The following is a 21804-nucleotide window of genomic DNA, read 5'->3' on the forward strand; positions in this document are numbered from 1 at the left end:
GCAACCTAGCGCATCTCAGAGGATCAACGTGATGCATGAATTGCGAGTAAACGTAATACTTTCGAATCATGTAAATTAAGCATCTCTTGGGGCGGATAGCATCTCTACTACTGGTAATTTTGTTTGCTGAAAAATGTATTTCTTTCGTCACTGGGCAAGATCTACACGACGACGCACGAATAACTCATGTAACCCTTCCGCTGCAGAGCTATGACTGATTCAAATGATGTAAGCGCTTTAACAATCAACAGACAATGGTCTATTTTAAGCATATACACGCCGCTTGGCGCCACAACCCTTGGGCCACGAGGTATATATTAAATATGGTGTGACCTTAATTAAGTATTGAATATATTTTGTCTCAGTAGGTCAAAAACAAGGATTTCTGTATAAGGTGTAGGTAACTACAGGGTTTTCCAATAAGAGGTGTTATTTTGATATTCAATCGTAAAAGATCAATGGTTTCGTTGCTTGTGTGGCACGTAGCGCCGTCTTGTTGAAAGTAAACGTTGTCCAGATCAATACCATCCAATTCTGGCCATAAAAAAATCATTAATCATCTCTCGATAGCGCAATCCATTCACCGTAACTGTTGCTCCAGCCTCATTTTCGAAAAAGTAAGGTCCAATGACTCCGCCGGACCATAAACCGCACCAAACAGTCACACGTTGAGGATAGAGAGGCTTTTCAACAATAACTCTTGGGTTTTCCGAGCCCCAGATGCGACAATTTTGCTTGTTGACGAAGCCACCGAGGTGGAAATGGGCCTCATCACTCAAGATGATTTACATTTGATTCACTCAAGTGAATTTAAATAATTTCAATGCGTTGTTGAAGCGTGTATCGTTCCATTTTTATTAATGGCGTAGTTTCTACTTGTCAAATGTCAAAAAATGACAGCTTCAAAAGTAACATCTACCGAAATAGCGGGCTATTCAAAATAACACCTCTTATTGGAAAACCCTGTAGATATGTACTTGAAAGCAATCTCACCTCACCTAGACAACAGACTAGTGATATTAATAATTTATTGATATTGTATAAACTAATTAACATAACTTGATTACATCCTATCGATTCATTGACACTGAAATGGTAAACAGAAAATGATAATAAAGTGCAGATCAATATCCATCTCGTCCAGTACTGTTTAATGTGGTGATTTTGTCAATTTTCAACTTTGAAACTAATAAAAATGTTTGTGTTTGTATTTATTCGATGTGTGGTTAAGCGGTTAAATTATGGAAATACATTTTTTTTTAAATTACGTGTTGGGGAGTCAAAAATGAAATAAAATTGGTGATTAAGTTCACCTTTTTTTTAAAGTACTCATAAAAGGACTAGACCCTAGACCAGAGGTTCCCAAAGTGGTCTATATGGACCCCCAGGGGGCGATATCGGCATGCTGGGGGTCTATGTCAGCGAGAAAAAAATTTGGAGGTCCACGAGATTCAAATGGGGGTACATACGAGCGGAATCCCATTTACCTCAAGTCAATATTTAGGAGTTCCGTAAATGACACAATACACCTAACACAAATATATTTTAATTGATATTTGCATTTTTATATTCTGTAAAGTTGTTAATTGAGGTATATAAATAAAATAGAGTCTACGTTCCTTTTCTCGTCAGAATTAATATATTCAAGCAAAACAGAGAGGCAGTTCTGTAGGGCTAGTGATAAAAAAGAAATTCCCGTTGCTTATCCTGCTTTATTTTCATTTGGTGTAATACCTCACAAGGGCGCCCCTGTCTGCACAATGTAAAGACAGAGCAACTATACCGGTTGTTGGGCAGGCAAGGGAGGGGAATCTTTTTACTAAAAAAATAAATGATTATCTCATGGAACGTTAATAGTTTTAGGAAAATTCAATATTCGGCAGGCTACCGAAAAAAAAAAATTTGGCAAGTGGTCCACGGGGCAAAACAGTTTGGGATCCTCTGCCCTAGACGAACCAAGAAACTACTCGATATGGACAGAAACTCGCTGAGGGAACTGGTAGGACTACTAACGGGACACTGCCATCTCAGGAGACACATGCAGATATTGGGAGCAGAAAACACCAATAGATGCAGGAAATGTGAAGAGGATGAAGAGACTCCAATTCACCGATGGTACCAATGTCCTGCCCTGGTGGGAACTAGGCGCAGATACCTGGGGAGACATACAGTAGAACCAGAAGACATAGCCACATACCCAATGACAACCCTGGGGAACTTTATTAAAGGGACTGGGTTGTTGATAAAGGATTGAGGTAAAAAGCACAATGGGCCTATGGCCTAAGTGCTCACGGGAACTACGTGTAAACCGTCTCCAACCTTAAAAAAAAGGTCACCTTTTAGAGTGGGGCGACTTTGATATACCATTTTTTGTAAATTTATTATAAAACAATCATATTTATTATTCGAGTGCTTTGTTATACACGGTGTCCAGAAACTCGTGGTACAATAGGGAAACTGGTAAATCTATATCACATAATAATAATAATTGGATGACATGTATAGTGCCGTTTTTGTGCAAAATCACCTCAAGGGCGTTGTACAAACTTATAATACATTTCTACAGTGATCTATGTTATTACTTAACTATTTATGGAGATAATATACAGTACAATACTTACCTGGTAGGTCACTTGAGATTAACACTTAATTAACATTATATAATTGTTTATTAGCGAAATTTAGATACAGGATTTAGGACATAATAGGAAAATTGAATATAACTGGACTTTCTCTTAGGAACGGTATATTTAATTTAAGGGCTTAAAAAGGTAAGTTTTCAGTTTAGACCTGAATTCTGTTGGACTTGTTATGGATCTTAGTTCCGGAGGGAGTTTATTCCAAGCCTTCGGCCCAGATACTCCGAAAGCGCGATCACCAAACTTAGTATTTGGCTTGCGCTTAGGTTCCATCAGTCTGCCTACAGCTGATGATGTTGCTGATCTAAGAGTTGACTGCCTCAGACCAGTGTTTTCCGGGACGCATAGTTCAGAGATGTAGGGTGGGGAATCATAGATAGAGAATCCATATTACTTATTTTTTTCAATGAGTTTGTATTTTAAAATATTTTTGGGCGGTCTACGCTTCGACCATAGACATGGAATAAACTAACAGTGTTATCATCAAATATGATTTAAGATTTTCACGGCCAAAAGTATTTTTGTTATTTGTTTTCGGGGTGTTGTTCCGTGTTGCGCTAACTCCTTCTTTAGCCAACGTTTCGGACAACGTTACAGTGTCCATCATCAGGGCAGATGTGCCATCACACATCTCACACACTGCCCTGATGATGGACACTGCAACGTTGTCTGAAACTTTGGCTAAAGAAGAAGTTAGCGCAACACGGCATAACACCCCGAAAACAAATAACAATAAAAGTGTTATCATCCATCGTTGATGTATAAAAGGTATTTATGTTTTTTTGTTTGAAAATATCTAAAAAAAAAACACGACATAACTAGAAACCAACTCATCTGACATTTATTTAAAAGAAGCAAGTAATTTGTGAGTGGTAGCCATTGATGCGTTATATTTAGATGAGACGTGAAGCAAAAAAAATAGGTTCTGCCTTTTTAGCAACGCTCCCAAGTCTCTAATAGTGGAACACATTGTGACGAGAAAATAGTACGCAATAGCGCCTCTAATTGTATAGTTCTATGGTGGTAGCAAGAATTATGCAGTTATCTGCGATGATCGATGTCGCTCGCCAATTCAAAAGTCATCCCGCAATACGGTTTATAGCGTGCAGACATTCCTGCAATTTATTGCTTACATAATATGTAATATTTTATATATGTCGTAAAACCATGTGTGACTGTTAAAAATGTCGACTTCTTAAAACAAATGTGAACATAATGGATGAGATTAAGAAGGGGATGCTTAAATGCTTTGGGCATGTAAAATAGATTTTTTTTTAATTTTCACTCATCTCGTAAGGAAAATCATTGTCCCATGTCATTTTTAGGGATTTATTTTATTTTATTTATTTTGTAAGAAATAAACAGCTTTTATATAATATACAATGATAGATATAAATATACAAGTTACTAAAATCAAGCCACAGAAGTTTCTTATGTTAATGTTCATTCGAAATGAAGTTTTATTTTTTATATTGAATACCTCACAAGAGTCCCAACTGCTCCCGTCTGGAGCCAGTGAGACTATGGCATCCCCAATTGGGGGATGTTGTGAGGCTGAAGGTAAGTGGGGAAGGGAAAGAGGAAGGTGGGGAAGTACCTGGCTATTCGGATCTAGTCACTAAACACGGCTAAAGCCATTTGGAGCAACGTTTCAATTCTGAATGGTGGTCTTACACCAGGGAGATACTGGTAGTATCTTCCACTCTGGAACGTGCCGCAAATATACTATACACGGTGTCCGGAAACTCGTAGTACAAGCGGGAAACTGGAGAATCTACACCACATGGGGAACCCAAAAAAACATAAAGTTTTTTGATTTGAGCATTTTCAAAAAAAAAAAAAAAAAAACCAAAAAAATATATTTTTCGGCTATTTTAGGGTTAAAGTTTTTTCTGGTGTTTAAGGTTGAATAACAGATGTTTTAACCCTGCAGAGCAGAAATATTTTATGATTACACCGGGTTAAATGAAGGGTGATTTCAAAATAATGCTTCAAATCCGAGTTTCTTCATTTGTTTTACTTTCAAATAGTTTTAATTAGTTGGGTACTTTGATCTTCAGTAATAATTTATAAGAATTTGGTAAAAAAAAAAAAAATTTAAAAAAAAAAAAATGAACTTCAAACTCGATTTACTCGATAACGAAAGCTCAAATAAAAAAAAAATATACTACAAAATCGACTCCAAATGTGATGTAGATTCACCAGTTTCCCGCTTGTACTACGAGTTTCCGGACACCCTGTATATTATTTTAATTAATTTATTGTGAAATAACACAAATTAATCAAATAAAATTTATTTGCGCACGCCGGGTTCGAACCCGCGACCTTCGGAATGGCAGTGTAATGCGTTACCACTGGACTATGCCGGCCGTCGAGTTTTAGTATCTTAAAATTAATTTGGTGTTAAAGGAAGGAGAGAGGAAGAGGAAAATAGGAAGAGGATAGGAGATGCTCCCGATACATTCCACACTCTTATATTAATAATCGATCGTACGCATTACTTCATATCGATATTTCTTTAGGTTATTACCAAAAATGTCAATGCTGTAAAATTTTGTATTATATTGTGCACATATACGAGGAATTGGGGAATTTTTTCGAATGTTTGTTCTACACGAGGGTAGATAAAATAAATCAGATTGTCGGGTTGATCTAGACGGAATATGAAGATTTAGGGAATATGAATATTTAGGGAATATGAAGATTTAGGGAATATGAAGATTTAGGGAATATGAAGATTTAGGGAATATGAAGATTTAGGGAATATGAAGATTTAGGGATGCTGTGCGGAGGGTGTTTTTGATGAGAGGAAGGAGTGAACATGGCTCTTGAAGAGACCCGTGTTGTAGGAGGGAGGAAACACAGAATCCCGCAAATCTTTTACTTATAGTATCTGCCACTCTCATATTTATAAATCTTATTATTGGAAAAATATATTTACAATTTTTTTTCTGCAATGTTTACGTAAAACGTACGTGTAGTTTTTTAATGACATAAATGGCCCCGACCTTTACAAAAGAGCCTAGAGAGAAAAAAAATGACATTGAATCGACAATAATTCCTGCAGACTTCGGCCTTACTTACATTTACGTCTGCCATCAATGTCTTATAAGCGCACTGAAGAAGTAAGCCGATAGAAGTGTGTTATGGGTGCGTCCAAAGTAAGCTCAAATTTTCCTTACTTCTGAAATTAATAGAACATTTTCATATTTTTCTTTCTAGCTCCTAAAATCTTTAACCTTATCCCTGAAAACCTAAAAACCGTGAGTCAACCCCATTCATTTAAAAAACAAATTACGAAATGGATCCTTACACATGGAATACATTACAACTACAATACCCATTCATTCTACACTCTATCAATTTAATCACCTTTCAGACAAAGCATAATACAGGGTTTTCCAATAAGAGGTGTTATTTTGAATAGCCCGCTATTTCGGTAGATGTTACTTTTGAAGCTGTCATTTTTTGACATTTGGCAAGTAGAAACTACGCCATTAATAAAAATGGAACGATACACGCTTCAACAACGCATTGAAATTATTAAAATTCACTTGAGTGAATCAAATGCAAATCATCTTGAGTGATGAGGCCCATTTCCACCTCGGTGGCTTCGTCAACAAGCAAAATTGTCGCATCTGGGGCTCGGAAAACCCAAGAGTTATTGTTGAAAAGCCTCTCTATCCTCAACGTGTGACTGTTTGGTGCGGTTTATGGTCCGGCGGAGTCATTGGACCTTACTTTTTCGAAAAAGAGGCTGGAGCAACAGTTACGGTGAATAGATTGCGCTAACGAGAGATGATTAATGATTTTTTATGGCCGGAATTGGATGGTATTGATCTGGACAACGTTTACTTTCAACAAGACGGCGCTACGTGCCACTCAAGCAACGAAACCATTGATCTTTTACGATTGAATATCAAAATAACACCTCTTATTGGAAAACCCTGCATATCCTTATTCCCTAACTTAGCTGTATAGTATGTACATAATTAATTAGTGTGATCTATTTACTAATAATTTCTCAAATTTTTCATCTTCTTATAATTCACTAACTTCTCCATTCTCTTCTTGCAACCCAAACTAGCTATACATCATTTTTCTTTTCTATTTTATAGTAATGTATAGATTCTATGTCCGCAAACTGTAAAATTCTCCCGCCATAACACAAGGTCATCCCTAGCATGGAGGGTGAAATATCACAAAAATACACATAAATCATTTATCAATAAAATAAATAAATATATTGAATTTATTTCTTGAACACAAATTATTAATAGACCTGTTAGACGAGCGTACAAAAAAAACTTTGACGATCGGTGGCTGAGTTGGCATCGCGTTTGGGTCCCACCCAGGCGTAGTGTGCTCAATTCTTCCGCTGGCTAAGTCCTCCATCACAATACGCTTACTGTGGTGGTAGTAGGAGATTTTCAAACAGTGTCAGATTATTCGAAAGCCGGGATAATAAAAAAAATATAATGACAAAAATCTTTCTAATAATAAAAAAAACACGCACACACACAAGCTTTGGACAAAGACACCACAAATACCAGGCAATAAAAACATTCACAAAAAGTGAAAGAAACTAAACAAAAAAAAACTTATTTTAAAGTTGGATTAAAGAACAAAAAAAATTAACCATCTGTAATTCTCTAATTAACCATCTGTAATTCTCTATTTTAAAAAATATATTTTTTTGTATTGGCTTAGAATTGAACCTTTCTTCACAGGGAGCAAAGTCGACCACGCTAATAACCTTGTCAGGTGCCGATCGTATAGGATTGACATTTATTTTGCATATTAACTGCTGTAATTTCGTCCGATTTCAGAGAAAAGCATGTATATAAGCACGCGTATGTGCGTGATTGACACCAAAAATTGATAGAATGCATTGTCAGAGACAGCGAGTATATCTGCCGAGTTTCAGCTCGATCGGATGTCAGGAAGTGGGTTAATTTCCGCTTCTGAGATTTGCATTTATTCATTATCAAAAACAAAAAAAAATTTAAATGGGAGGCACATCTTATTTTATAATAGATTATTGTTTGTCTTTGTTTTAAACCACTTTATTACATTAATATATGGGATTGCACTAACCTCCCCACATCCTGGAATAAAATTTTTTATTTTTATTTTATTTTAAATACATAAACGGCTATACTGCCTTTTATAAATAAACATATAATAGAGTACAAAGTAATAATTATTAAGTAGAGTACAATTATAATTTTAGTTTTAAACTTAAAAATAACATACAATTATTTTGTGTTTCACAACCATTAAACACACACAAACTACTACTTTGAACTACTACTACTGTATAATAACAACGGTTATCACTCTGATCTTATTGATAAAATCCTTTCAAAAAAACTTCGCCGAATTGCAACAAATAAATTTCTATATAATGCTCTACCAACTATTAATAATAATAATTTTACTACCCAATGGCGTAGAATTTTGTTCATAAGTAAATTCTCTTCCCTTTGCACATCTAAACTTCCATCAGAAATTAGGCCGGCCTTCTATACTAATAATAACTTAGCCAAATTTTTAAATAATTGTAAAGATAAAGAAGATACGTTTAGCCACTCTGGGATCTACAAACTTAATTGCAACGATTGCCCGGCAATATATATTGGTAAAACCGCGCGTAATGTAAATATTCGAGTAAAAGAACATGTCAGGTGTTTAACAAATACCAGTTTTTCAGAATTTGCCGAACACCTAATTAATACTAATCATACATTTAATAGAACGACAGGAGTTCAAATACTACATAAAAATAAATAAAATAAAATAGGAATACGTCTCAATAATTTAGAATCATTGGAAATCTCAAAAGCAAATAAAAATATAAATAATTACCCAATTTTAAACAAACAGATAGAACTAACTAAAAGCCCTATTTTAAAGATGTTTCCTTTCTCCCTGGGTAATTCCCACCCCTCCCCGAACCCACTACCTACTCCGCTGCCCTGATGCTCTCTCCCTCACATTTATATACTTTCTCTTTCTTTATTGTTTACTTAATAATTTTCCTCTGTATTATATTTTAGTTTATATTTGTACTGTCCTGATGAAGGTTGAGTGCAACCGAAACCGGTCGACGTATATAAATGTAATAAAGTGGTTTAAAACAAAGATATTCTTTCATTTGTGTAATAATGTCAAGCCACAAAGTGTTTGCTTCCTTCGATAATTCATTATTGTTTGTATTAAAATGTAATATGGTGGCCTCAGTATTGGCAAAGTACCCAGTGAGGCACATCTTCTTTTATAATACATTATTGTTTTTATTAAATTGTAAAATGGTGGCCTCAGCATGGTAAAAATACCCAGTTAGGCCCATGTTATCATATAATACATTTTTTTTATTGTATAATGGTGGCCTCAGCATGGACAAATTACCCAGCGAGGCCCATATTATCATATAATACATTATTGTTTTTATTAAATTGTAAAATGGTGGCCTCAGCGTGGGCAAAGTCCCCAGGTGAGGCCCATATTATTATAAAAATACATTATTGTTTTTATTAAATTATAAAACGATGGCCTCAGCATGGGCAAAGTACCCAGTGAGGCCCATATTATCTTAAAATACATTAAGCTGCTGCCACACGCAAAGCTCACATCAAAAGTTAATGTACAGCGCATCATCTTTTCTACCGACACACGACGCTATCAAATATTTCTTCCTATGGTAGGAGAGGGGGTCAGTTGAATTCGAGAGCGGCCGAGGAACATAATTTCATCTGTCAAAGTGACAACTTTACTTACTGACAGCTTGAGCACGTTTTCGAAATGGATGATACTTGTCGCCTATTGCTGGATCTGTTGGACAGCTCATCCTCAGATGATGATGCCGCCAACTATATAATTATAAATGCTATTTATAAACTTTTTAGATTTTAAACAATCTGCGCGTAAATAGCGCATTTTCACATAACCTGACATAACCTCTCCGTCGAATCAGGAAATTCGCAGTTCACACGCCGATCGACGAAAGCGACATATAATAAATTATTGTAAAATAAGCTCACGTCGATTTCCAAAAATGTCGAAGGCATAGGCGGCAAGGACCAATACCAGGGCAGGGAACGAGAAGGGAGCACGAGAGCTGACGAGAGCAAACCAGATTACCCAGGAAAACAATTGAAAACAATCAACAAACGAACAAACTAGAAGCTTCTCTATGTAGGTATCAGGCCGTCCAACTTTATCAAAAAACCGAATGATATTACCATATAAACATACTGAGATTAAAAATATGATTAATTTTGAAAGGGCGAAAATTTGTTTACTTCAAATTCAAATATTGATTATATTTATATTTTAAATATATGTTAAGTATGTTTGCCAAATAAAGTTTTTTTTATGTTTCTAAATTTACTAGCACACATGACGATATGAGCTAACATAATAAATAAGAAATGCATTATTAGGCTGCTTATGTCATGGCTGTCAAAGGGAACACGGAACTTAGTCGGTAGCTCCGTAATTAAAATGACCCCCTCTCCTTTTTACGGCGGAGAGGGGGACGCATAACTTTTCAAATATCGCGTCGGGAGCGGTTACGTAAAATAAATTCGGTTAGCGAAGTTCAGAACCACACTTATAGCGCGTTATCTTTTTACGTGTGTCGGGTCTGTATGGGATTGTATGGCGAGCGCTATTGTGCTTTATATTATCTGTTGATGTGAGCTTTGCGTGTGGCAGCAGCTTTATTGTATCAATAAAAAAACATAACTCAAAAATACGTCATCTCATACATTCTCTTCACTTTCATTTGCATTTGATCCACTTGATCGTGCCATGTCTTGTTTTATTATTATAAATATTTATGTTATTGTGAACCCTTGACACGGCCTGACTCAAAATCTATTTGATTTACTTAATCTTACCATGTGTTCTTGTATTACTGCTACGGATGAGAAATTAATCTTATTAATAATGTTAATAATTATTTTTAATAGATATGATATCAATGCTTTGATAAGAAATTTAATTTGTGTTATAAATACAGTTTGAAAATTAGAGTTTCCCAAACAATGCAGGGTACTTATTGTATGTATTTATGCATATATATTAGACGTGGGCAAAATTGAATGAATGATTTAAACTAATAAATTCAATCTTGTGACAAACTCAATCTGATTCTCAATTTCAAACGGAATTGATTCTTCATTCAGTTGATGCACCCTCTCACATAACTCTCCGATACACCCTGTTTATAAGTATTACATTTAACAATTTATTATGATCTTATGACTGATAGACTGAATGCTGTAGAAATGAGATCCCTGAGGCGTGTGTGTGGTAAAACCATGTATGATCGTGTGAGAAAAATGTAAAGATCCGTAAAGAGTGCAAGTCTGATGTACGCGTAGTTAGTAAGATCAAGAAAGAGACGCTTAGATGGTTTTGGCATGTAGAGTGAATGAGCGAAGGAAGGAGTGTAAGGAGGATATATGATGAAGTCGGGGACGCCTGAGGAAGACATGGCACGAAGAAGTGAGTCGGGCCATGTCAAGAGTCAGAATAATAGAAGAGTACGTATGAGACGATGTATGAATGTGAATGAGGCAAGGAGTGTGTGGTTTGGCGGTCCATCCCTTTGCCTACCCCTGCGGGGAAACGGCGTGATGGTTAGTTAGTTAGGTTGGCGAACGTGATGCAGCTCTTCCAAGTCGAGAGTTTCGAATGTCTTGGTCTTTTGATAGACGCGTCTGCGACGGTTTTTCGCTAAAACCGCCAGTGTATTGTGAGCTTCCTCTAAGATTGTAACCTACAGTGAGTTAACTCCTCAGGCCTCTGGCATATTGACCGTTATATTTCTTAAAGATGCTCTCCGCTTCTCAATTAAATTTAAATAAATGGGATATTTCTGAATGTATCCAATAACTAAAAACTGTTTTTGAAAGGTGAATAAATAAATTTTAATATCAATATAAATAAAAATGTAAATGTTCTTTTGTTCGAAATCTTAAATATCCAAAAGTTCTTCACCAATTGCTTTCAAATTTTGACGCAATGTTGCATTCGAATATGCTTGTGGTTTTATATACCTATATTATATAAATTTCACCTGTAAAGGGTAAAAACATGCTTTTTTCGAAAAACAGCGCCATCTGTCAGATGTAAAAGCAACACGCACTATTGTTTTTCTATCTGCACAGACAGACAGCCAAAACATCGCGTGGCGGGATACAGCTAGTTGGAAATAAAATTATAATTTTTGAAATATTAAAATTATGAAATCAAACATAATTTTTTTTTAAATGTCCAAACAATGAATTAAAATCGTTGATATCGAAAAAAAAATACATATTGCTCTAAACAAGTATATTATATACATTATTGCCACCTCACTTTTTTGTCGTTTCATATAAAAATAATGAATAAAAAATTCACAAAGTTTCATAAATTTTTCTCAAATTGCAGTCGGAACCTTTGGTTTTTTTCTAGAGGTGTACATTTCAATTATTGTGATTACTGTGATTAATTTTTTTTATTTGAATATAAAGCTTGGTGTTTTCTCTTTCTAACAGCGTTTAGTTCATATTTCTAACTATGACAGACAAGGATTACTATTAGGCCATTTGGGTTGTTCCGATAAGTGAACAAATTCACTTTACGGGTAATAGCAGCTGTGTGTTCCAAAAACCAATGAAATTTACCTTAAGAGTTAATAATAAATAGATTTTTTGTGAATTTTCCAGTATGGCCGCCAACACATTGAAGTTGCCAAGAAACTCAAGAGGGTGGAGTCCAGTGAGGATGAGGGCGGAGGCTGGGGTGACGCTCAACAGCAGGATGGTAAGTCAATTGTTATTACTTACCCGTTTGAACTTTTGAACTACTTGCGATCTGCTGGCGAGTATAACAACATGATCTTTATCAGCTGATCACAATTCATTCAAAAGTTTAAACGGGCCTAGAATCAGGCGAATAACAGCGACCATTTGAAAGTCAAAAAACAAAAGAATTGTAATGATGTCAAATTTCGACAATATCAAATTGATGTTAAATGTGAAGACGTCAAATGTGATGACGTCAAATGTGAAGGTTTCAAATGTGAAGACGTCAAATGTGAAGATGTCAAATGTGATGACGTCAAAAGTGAAGGCATCAAATGTGAAGACATCAAATGTGAAGACGTCAAATGTGATGACGTCAAATGTGAAGACGTCAAATGTTATGCAGTTCCATTACAAAACAGGAAGAAAAATGATGGAAAAAACAAATGAACAATAAGTCTAACCTAATATATTATTTTATCATGTTCTGTTTTCTACAGTTACCATATGAGTCGTGTAATTTCTATACCCGCTATATCAACTTTCATTGATTTGGAGAAAACCGCAAAAAACTGTCACATCTTTAGCGTACATAAGTAATTGCATTACAATTTTTTATATAATGAATTGGAGTAATAAAATTTCGAAAAGCATTTATTTTTCTATATATGTCTCGCAATAATTAAGTAATTTCGATAAATAAAATGGATTAAGCGGATTTTGATACTCACTTCGTGATATAGAGGCTTTTGAAAGTCAACTGAGCCGACATGGCGGGTTTAGAAACACACGCGTAGATCATTTTGACACTTGAGCGTGGCGTCAGAGCGGCGGCCATATTGTATTTTGGCAAAATAACTGCTTGTGATTGGTTGAATCCGATATAGCGGGTTTTGATAGTAACTTTCTGTATGATATAGCGGATTTGGTTTCTCACTCGCAGTTTTAACATGGTTTTTGGTCGTGATAAGGAGGGTTTTGAAACTCAATTTTAGGCTCCTCTTGTTGCTCGCAAAAATGTGAACAAGATGTCATACTCGGATCATTTTGTCAAAAAATCGGATATAGCGGGGATAGAAATTATAGGATTCATATGAATGACGAATTTTGCATTCATATGGTAACTTTTTTAAAAAGTTATCGCAAATGCAAAATTTTCATTTTTACTTTTGATGCATAATTAGTATATTTCCAGGTGGTCTAGTAATCCAGCGCGAGAACTTGCTGGCGCCGGACCGCTCGCAAGAACGACCCGGCCACCTGTCCAACGGCATCGCTAAGCCGCCGTTGCTCACCAGAAATTCCTCGGGCCAGCTGGCGACGCCTGCCGGTGGTGTCGACGCGGCCAAAGTTGACCCCATCGCCGGCGAATTGGCCGTAGATGGGGTGGCAAGTGGCGATGAGATAGCCATCACTCCTCTAGAGGTAAAATTATACAGAGTTTAATAAAACTTTATTAAATGTTTTTTTAAATGTTGCCCAAATGATAAAATAGTTGTGTAAAATTAAAAAAAAAAAGGGGTAACCATCTTACTAATTAGATTCTTGTAAAGCCGGCCTTTAACCAGGTTTTTAATCATAAAAATGTTGCAGAAAAAGTTTTTTTTTTATTATTCTGACCTTACACGCTGCGTTATATTTACTCCGCGTTTATAAGTATGCAGTTAAAAGTGTGATCACCTGGTTTGAATGAAAACTAAAAAGATGTAACTATTTTGCATTTGGTCTGTCTGTAAATTTGTTTTATGTTCCCGTTTTAATGGTTCAGTAAAGATTTTTTTTTTAGAAATGTTTATTTAGACTTTCTTCTTCGAATTTTTTCAATATTATGGTACCTACCTGAAGAAAGTTTGAAAAAAATACTTATCGTCATTGATATAGTGACGTTTCTTTGCACAAATCATTTAGTTTCTAATTTGAAATATTTTCTTAAATAATATAAATACTAGAAAAGTAAAAACATACTTTTTTGTTCACAGAACTACTAGTTATGTTTTCATTATTCTTCTGTTAAACCTAGCATTAACATGGAAGATATAAGCCTTGGCTTAGTGGCCATGTTTTCATTCCATACAGAATTATCATCGGAAACATTGATAAAAAACACATTTGAACACGGTTATGTTATGTTCTTTAGGAGAGCAATCCTGTGACCCCAACCAACCTGGACTTCGACCTGTCCTCTTGCTTCTACTATGTCAAGGCCGGGGTGGAGTCCATCATTGAGGACCAGGTCACCTCCGTCTTCGAGGCCGAGGAGTTGAGAAGCTGGAACCTGCTCACTAGGACGAACAGGTGACTTGGTCACAAATATTAAACTGAAAATCTATTTTTAACTAGCTGTACCCCGCCACGCGTTGCTGTGGCTCAGTCTATCTGTGCAGATACAGAAACAATAGCTCGTGTTGCTTTTACATCCAGGCTCTATTTTTCAAAAAAGTCATGTTTTTTACAGGTGACATCTATATAGTATAGGTTTATATAAAAGCAATCAGTAAAGAACTTTAGGAGATTTAAGAATTTGATGAAACAAACATTAACATTTTTATTTATATAAATAGATAACAATTTTTTTTTTTCTAAATTTTGAAAAAACGTTCCCACGGGATGATTCCCTGAAATTGTAGTGTCGAATTGTAATCCCCCCGGTATAGTTACCCTGCAACGGGGTATTTTAATATTTTAAAAACGATCTAAAACTGCTTATTCGAAATGGTTCCAACTGGCTACAACGTCACTATGACGTAGAAAACGCTTCTGGTTAGTTAGACGGCTTTCACCAATGTTGCCTGTTGTGACTACAACACCGCCGTATTCACGAATAAAAAGTCATTTTTGCGACAAATCGAAAATTGCACAATTTAAATCGTTATTGAAAATTTATTTGTCTACATTAAAATGCCATAATTATTCTAATTTTTTCAAGAATTAAAAAAAGCAGTATAAAATAATAATAGATGTTCAATTAGTAATTGTCTAATTGAACTTTCTAGGTCAAATCGAGCCGTTTACTATGATCGTTCTTTTAGTGTAACAGGCCCGCTCATCTGGAATAGACTTCCCTCAGCTCTTACTAATCTACAGAATTTGGCTGAATTTAAACAGGCTTTAAAAACAAACTTATTTAAAAAATCTTACCATTCATAAATCTTAACTTCTTTTAAATATTTTATAATAAGCCATTTTCTAAAATTTCCGGTAATTGTTTGGTTTCGGTTGCCTCCTTATTGTACCTTATTAAAATGTCTGCTCAGAAGATTCTCATTTCTGAGCACAAACTGCCTCCTGTTTTATATTATGTTATAATATTCTTATTTTGTCCTGTCCTGCTGTTATTGTTATTCTAAGTTTTGTCATCACTTTGTATAAACAGTGTATTTAGTGTTATAATATTAGATCTGTATTGGGTAAGGCACACTGTAGGAATAATTTAAAAAAATATGACCACTAATACTAAATTACCGTTTGTTATAGTTAACCGCACTTACATTTTTCCATTTTTTTCCAGACGATACGAATTTGTGTCTTGGCGTTTGACTGTGATATGGATGATGGGTTTCTTTGTCCGATATTGCTTCCTGCTGCCTTTGAGGATACTTATCTGCTTCATCGGGGTGAGTTAGTTACTGAATTACATATGTTATGTAATGACAAATAGAGTTGTTCCCAGCCAGCTGCAGTCGCTGGAGCCAGTGAGAAAGGTAGTGGGGAAGTGGCTGGCCTTTACAAGTCTTTCACCCGGGCGGCAGTATCTCTGGAACTCTCTGGAACGTACCGCAAATATACATTATTTTATTTTTGAATTAATAAATTGTAAAATGACACAAAATCATTTTTACCTGTTTTACCGCCGTTGATACGCCCTTTTCAGCTTTTGAACAATATGCGATCAGCCGGCAAGCATAACAACATGATCCTTATCCTTGTCAGCTGATCAAAATTCGTTCGAAAGCTTAAATTGGCATAGAATCGGCGAATAATGTGGACCATTTGAATGTCAAAAAAAAAAAATTGCATATAGAATTGTGATGATGTCAAATATGACAAAGTCAAATTGATGATTTCAAATGTGACGGAGTCTATTGTGACGATGTCAAATGTGACAAGGTCAAATGTGACGTTTTCAAATGTGACGATGTCGAATGTGATGATATCAAAAGTGAGGAAAGTTTGAAACACCCCAACCAAAGTGTTTTTGCCATCAACTCACAATATCCGCTGACTGAAACAGGTGTTTTCCATGGTGATCGGATCCCTCATCCTCGGCCAGCTGCCGGAGAGTCGGTTCAAGCGCCGCGTCAACTCCTCCTTCTACAAGTACTCCTTCAGGATACTGGCGCGCTCGCTCAGCTGCGTCATCACCTTCCATATGGACGAGTACAAGCCCAAGAACGAGGGCTGCTGCGTGGCCAACCACACGAGCCCCATCGATGTCATCATGCTATCCACGGAGAATTGCTTCAGTCTGGTACAGATGGCCTGATGATGATAGATTGGTGCTCGTTGTATTGTCGCCGTTAAGGGTCAAACTTCATACATGCCTGTCACTAATTTTCAGTGCCCCGCTGGTCTGTCGCATTTCTCCCCTGCGAGCAAAGTTGGCGCAGATCTGTGTGTCAAATAGTATCACACTTGTAACAGATACTAATGACATTAAATTTGTAGATTAGTTTCAATGAACATTTCCCTGTCATTAGCTCAGTTCCAAATAAGATGTTAGTTTGGTTCCAATGCATGTTTCCTTGCCATTACCTCAGTTGCAATGAACACATTATTGTCAATTACATCAGTTACAATGAATATTTCATTGTTATTAGCTCAGTTCCAATGAACAAATCCTTGTCATTAGCTCAGTTCCAAATTACACACCTTTGTCGTTAGCTCAGTTCTGATCGACACATACTGTCCATTAGTTTAGTTCCAGTTAACACAGTGTGTGTCATTAGCTTAGTTCTGATTGACAAATACTGTTCAGTAGTTTAGTTCCAGTCAATACAAATGTGTCATTAGCTCAGTTCCAATTGACACATACTGTCCATTAGTTTAGTTAACACGTATATGTCGTTAGCTCAGTTCCTATTGACACATACTGTCCATTAGTTTAGTTTCAGTTAACACCTAGGTATGTCATTAGTTCAGTTACAATATACACAAACTGTTCATTAGCTTAGTTCCAATTAACACGTATGTGTCATTAGCTCAGTTCTAATAGACACTCCCTTGTCATTAGCTAAGTTCTAATAGAAACACCCTTGTCATTAGCTCAGTTCCAATTGACACTCCCTTGTCATTAGCTAAGTTCTAATAGGCACACCCTTGTCATTAGCTCAGTTCCATTCAACACATACTTTTCTTTAGATCAGTTCAATTGACACGTGCTTGTCATTAGTTCAGTTTCTACGGACACAACCTTGCCACGCGCTCTTCAACCTTTCCCAACACAATTCATCATATCATCATGCATCTTGTGACTAAGGCGAAGAGGCATTAAATGTACTTTTCATTCATCAAAAATTATCTCAGCTTTATTTCAGCTTGCTTTCGAATAATATTAATTATATCGTTAATATTGGTGGATAGCATTTTGAAAGGAATTCCTTTATGGTTACAGGTGTATTGGCAGCATCATAAAATGTATTGGTTTGTTGGTTATATATAGCCCCTTATATACAGTTTATTTAAACAATGTGATGTACTATCAATTCATATATTATGATGTGATGTTCATATGATACCGGACGGTTTAAAGGCTGATGCGATGGCATGTTTGATGGTTAAATATGGCCCCTTTTATACAGTTTATTTAAACAATGTGATGTACTATCAATTCATATATTATAATGTGATGTTCATATGATTCCAGACAGTTTAAAGGTTAATGCGATGGCATGTTTGATGTTTACATATGACCCCTTCTATACAGTTTATTTAAATGATGTAATGTACTATCAATTCATATATTATGATGTGATGTTCGTACATACCTTTTGAAAGATGATGCAATGGCATGTTTGATATTTATTTATATGATGTGATGTACTTCAATTTATACAATGTGATGTTTAATTTTGGGTTATTTCATATTACACGGTTTGAGAGATGATTCCATGGCATGTTTATCTATACGATGCGATGTACTATCTATTTATATTATTTAATAATGATCGATGCTGGATTATTTCATAAAATACAGAACGCTTTGAGAGATAATGTGATGGTAAATTTATTTATATGTTGTGTTTAATGTTTATTTTCATGATGTGATGTAATATCAATTTATATGATGTGATGAAAGATTATTTTGTACCATACCTGTGAGAGATGATGCGATGGCATCACATTTTGTCATGATGAAAATTTACTGAATTATGCAGTGTAGGATTACGAATGGCGATGGAATATTTGTGTATTAGTTATGTGACGTGATGTAATTTCAATTTATTTTATGTGATTTCTGATGAAGTTATTTGTATGGATTTACTGAGGGAACTGACAAGGTTAAATCATTCATATAATACAGGGTGTCCGGGGGTAAAGGGCTCTAACTTCGGGGAATGATTCTACGATGATAGTGCAAGTAAGAAAGAAATATAACTTTTTTCAATCTTCCAACATTTTAAGGTAGTTTTTAGATTATAAAAAAGCAAATTGATTGAATGTGATAATAAATATTCTTCTATGGGAAAAAAAATTGTGTAGGAAAATAAACATTGGAATTTCGAAAAAGTTATTCATATTTTTTACTTCTACCATCATGTAGAATCACCTCCTGAAGTTAACGCAACTGTATTTACCTGCTAGTTTTACAATCAGGAAATTTGGCTCAAGTAAATATCCCTTTTTCTTATTGAATCAAATGGATATTTCAAAGCTACACAGCTCATAATGGAAATGATGTTGCCATCTAAAAGTTTTGCGTTGACCTAGAAATTCCAGCCAGAAAAAGTGGTGTAAATTTCATAACGCCAAAGTTCACAGATAATTTATTGTTCAGTTTCAACTTTGACACTGTCAACGATGCACGATTTTCTTTTCAGGTTCCTTGTAGCTTGTTGTTTTCAGCACATTTTCAAAAAAACATTTTTTTTCAGTTTTCAATTGTTTTAATATGTCACCTAGTTTTTTATGCACTTTTTAACAAATTGTAATGTATTTGCTTTCTTGGCAGAACACAATGATATTTTATTAACCCCTAAAGCCTCTGTCATTTTGCAATGTACTTCTCTTAGCTGAATTGTCAGAATGTAGATTACATTCAATTGCAGATGAATTCACTGTGTTTGAACGAATTTCAAAATAAAATACTATTTTTGAAAGCAGATGAAATAATCTCTCAGATTTTAGTATGTATTACAAATCGATATATGAAATTAGTTACAAATATTAATGCAAACGTAGGTAAAGTTTTTAAAGTCGCTTACCAATTGTTTTTATTGTGTAAACAGTAATTACCATTTTACACGAACGTTAGCGACATCAAAATCAGTATTGGATATAAGAAGGACCTAAGAAACGAACATTTTCCTGCCGTAACTCCACCAAAAATGCCGCTACATATAGGTTAACAATAAAACGTCCCTCCGGCGCTACGTGCATACGGCGAAAATATCTGAAATGCAATGGGCGTTACTTGTAAAGCTCTTGGTTACAATCCCATAGGTCTGGGGACTTACCGGTTGAAACATGTGCGCGTTAACATACCCTACAAAAGCAGATTCCGCACGTTTCATTGACACCGGTTACGTTCCCAAAAACAGATTGTCTATATTAATAAAGTAAAGGGTTTTCCAATAAGAGGTGTTATTTTGAATAGCCCGCTATTTCGGTAGATGTTACTTTTGAAGCTGTCATTTTTTGACATTTGACAAGTAGAAACTACGCCATTAATAAAAATGGAACGATACACGCTTCAACAACGCATTGAAATTGTTAAAATTCACTATTATTAATTATTAGAATTCCATCGAAAAATCATCTTGAGTGTGTAATGATCTGCCCTTTCTACTTCAAACTTTTCCTTCTCTTCTTTCTACGATACATTTTCCTTAAGTCCCGTAGGTAACTTTTCCATAAGGCTTTGGTTATATATATATCCGGGGTAGGAAGGTCCTCCCTGCCGTCTTTTCTTTATTACGCACCCCTTCAAGTGTGTACATCCTAGTTTGTCTACGTGACGTACGACCTTGAACGTACTCATTTCACGTGACGGTTCAGTATAAAAAGGCTTCACCGAACGTTGTGTTGGGTTTTTTGTTTCTCGGTTTAGAAACCTAGTTATTTATGTTTTGTGTGGTATCCCTTGGTTCTTTTGAGATAGAGTGAGTTGAATCCATTACCGCTGTTTTTCAAAACCATTTCATAAACCTTATCTTCTAAGTCGCCTGCTCACCCCCCCCTAGCTACTCGATTCTACCTATCGTAGGGTAATGTGAATATAATAAAGTGTTAAATTTTATATATGTGATATACATACGATAAATTTATGGTGTTAGTTGTCGGCGCCATCCATGTATATATTTTGGGAGGGGAAGGAGAGGAAAGGAAATGAATTTTTTTCAAGTTAAGACTGGCTCCTCCGCTTACCAAACAAAACTGATGGATGATAATTCGAACAAGGCAATCGATATCTGCGTGTCTGGATATCACAACCGGCCGGGTCTCCCCTTGTTCCAAATCGGCAACCTTCACGCCAGAATAAAGAAAACCAGGTCTCTTCACCAATTTCAGAATTGCCCCAATCTCAAACACCTCCAGGATAACTACTTTACTGAGTGTAGAAGGGGAAAACCATAACATCCCTTTATCACGAATCTAGTCGCGAAAATGTGACACGCAAGGTCCTAAGTTACGTGCCACCTCCAGAAAACGTTGTAACTCCCACGCCGTCGGGGATTTACATCCCTTTCTAGGTCAATACATATATAACACACGACGATCTTGTCGACATTTTGCCCGCTTATTAACGATAGGTTGTGTGCCTACCCATTCAGCCAATTATCATGTGAGATATATGTAAGGTCTACTCGATATGCCAAATTTGGGATGAGGACTGTCTGTATTTTAATATTTGGTTCCAGTATTTATTTTATGAGGTTACTAGCATCCTCGTGTATTAGGTATGGGTAACTCCTACTGAATACCTATCCTCTCAGGTAAGGTATAAACGGATAATTGGTTTGATGTTTTGCATTTAATTTAAAGAGGCTGCCTACCTCTCGAAAGATACCTGTTGAGAAAAGTTGTTCGGTTGGTAGTTTTATTTTGGAGATTACCATCTCCCTCTTTCGTCTTTAGATTTGTTTTCGTGCATCCCAATTCGTAACTTAGAAAGTCAAACAATAGATGAAAAGTATTAAATTAGAAAA

At 35.7% G+C, this 21804-nt stretch overlaps 1 protein-coding gene across 3 annotated transcripts in view; it reads left to right on the plus strand.

The window, feature by feature from the left end:
- Gpat4 (Glycerol-3-phosphate acyltransferase 4) overlaps positions 1-21804 on the plus strand; it is a 55346-nt gene that overhangs the window by 16526 nt on the left and 17016 nt on the right. For 2 of the 3 annotated variants that reach the window (XM_089644282.1, XM_089644280.1), the window contains exons 2-6: positions 12362-12458; positions 13635-13864; positions 14577-14734; positions 15948-16053; positions 16671-16907. In XM_089644282.1, the coding sequence (XP_089500408.1) occupies positions 12362-12458; positions 13635-13864; positions 14577-14734; positions 15948-16053; positions 16671-16907 (828 nt within the window). The remainder of the gene's footprint in view (positions 1-12361; positions 12459-13634; positions 13865-14576; positions 14735-15947; positions 16054-16670; positions 16908-21804) is intronic. The other variant, XM_089644281.1, reaches the window with a different exon arrangement.

Source organism: Hesperophylax consimilis, chromosome 20, assembly GCF_061612785.1.
Source record: "Hesperophylax consimilis isolate HC1 chromosome 20, BYU_Hcon_1.0, whole genome shotgun sequence".
NCBI classification, from domain to species: domain Eukaryota; kingdom Metazoa; phylum Arthropoda; class Insecta; order Trichoptera; family Limnephilidae; genus Hesperophylax; species Hesperophylax consimilis.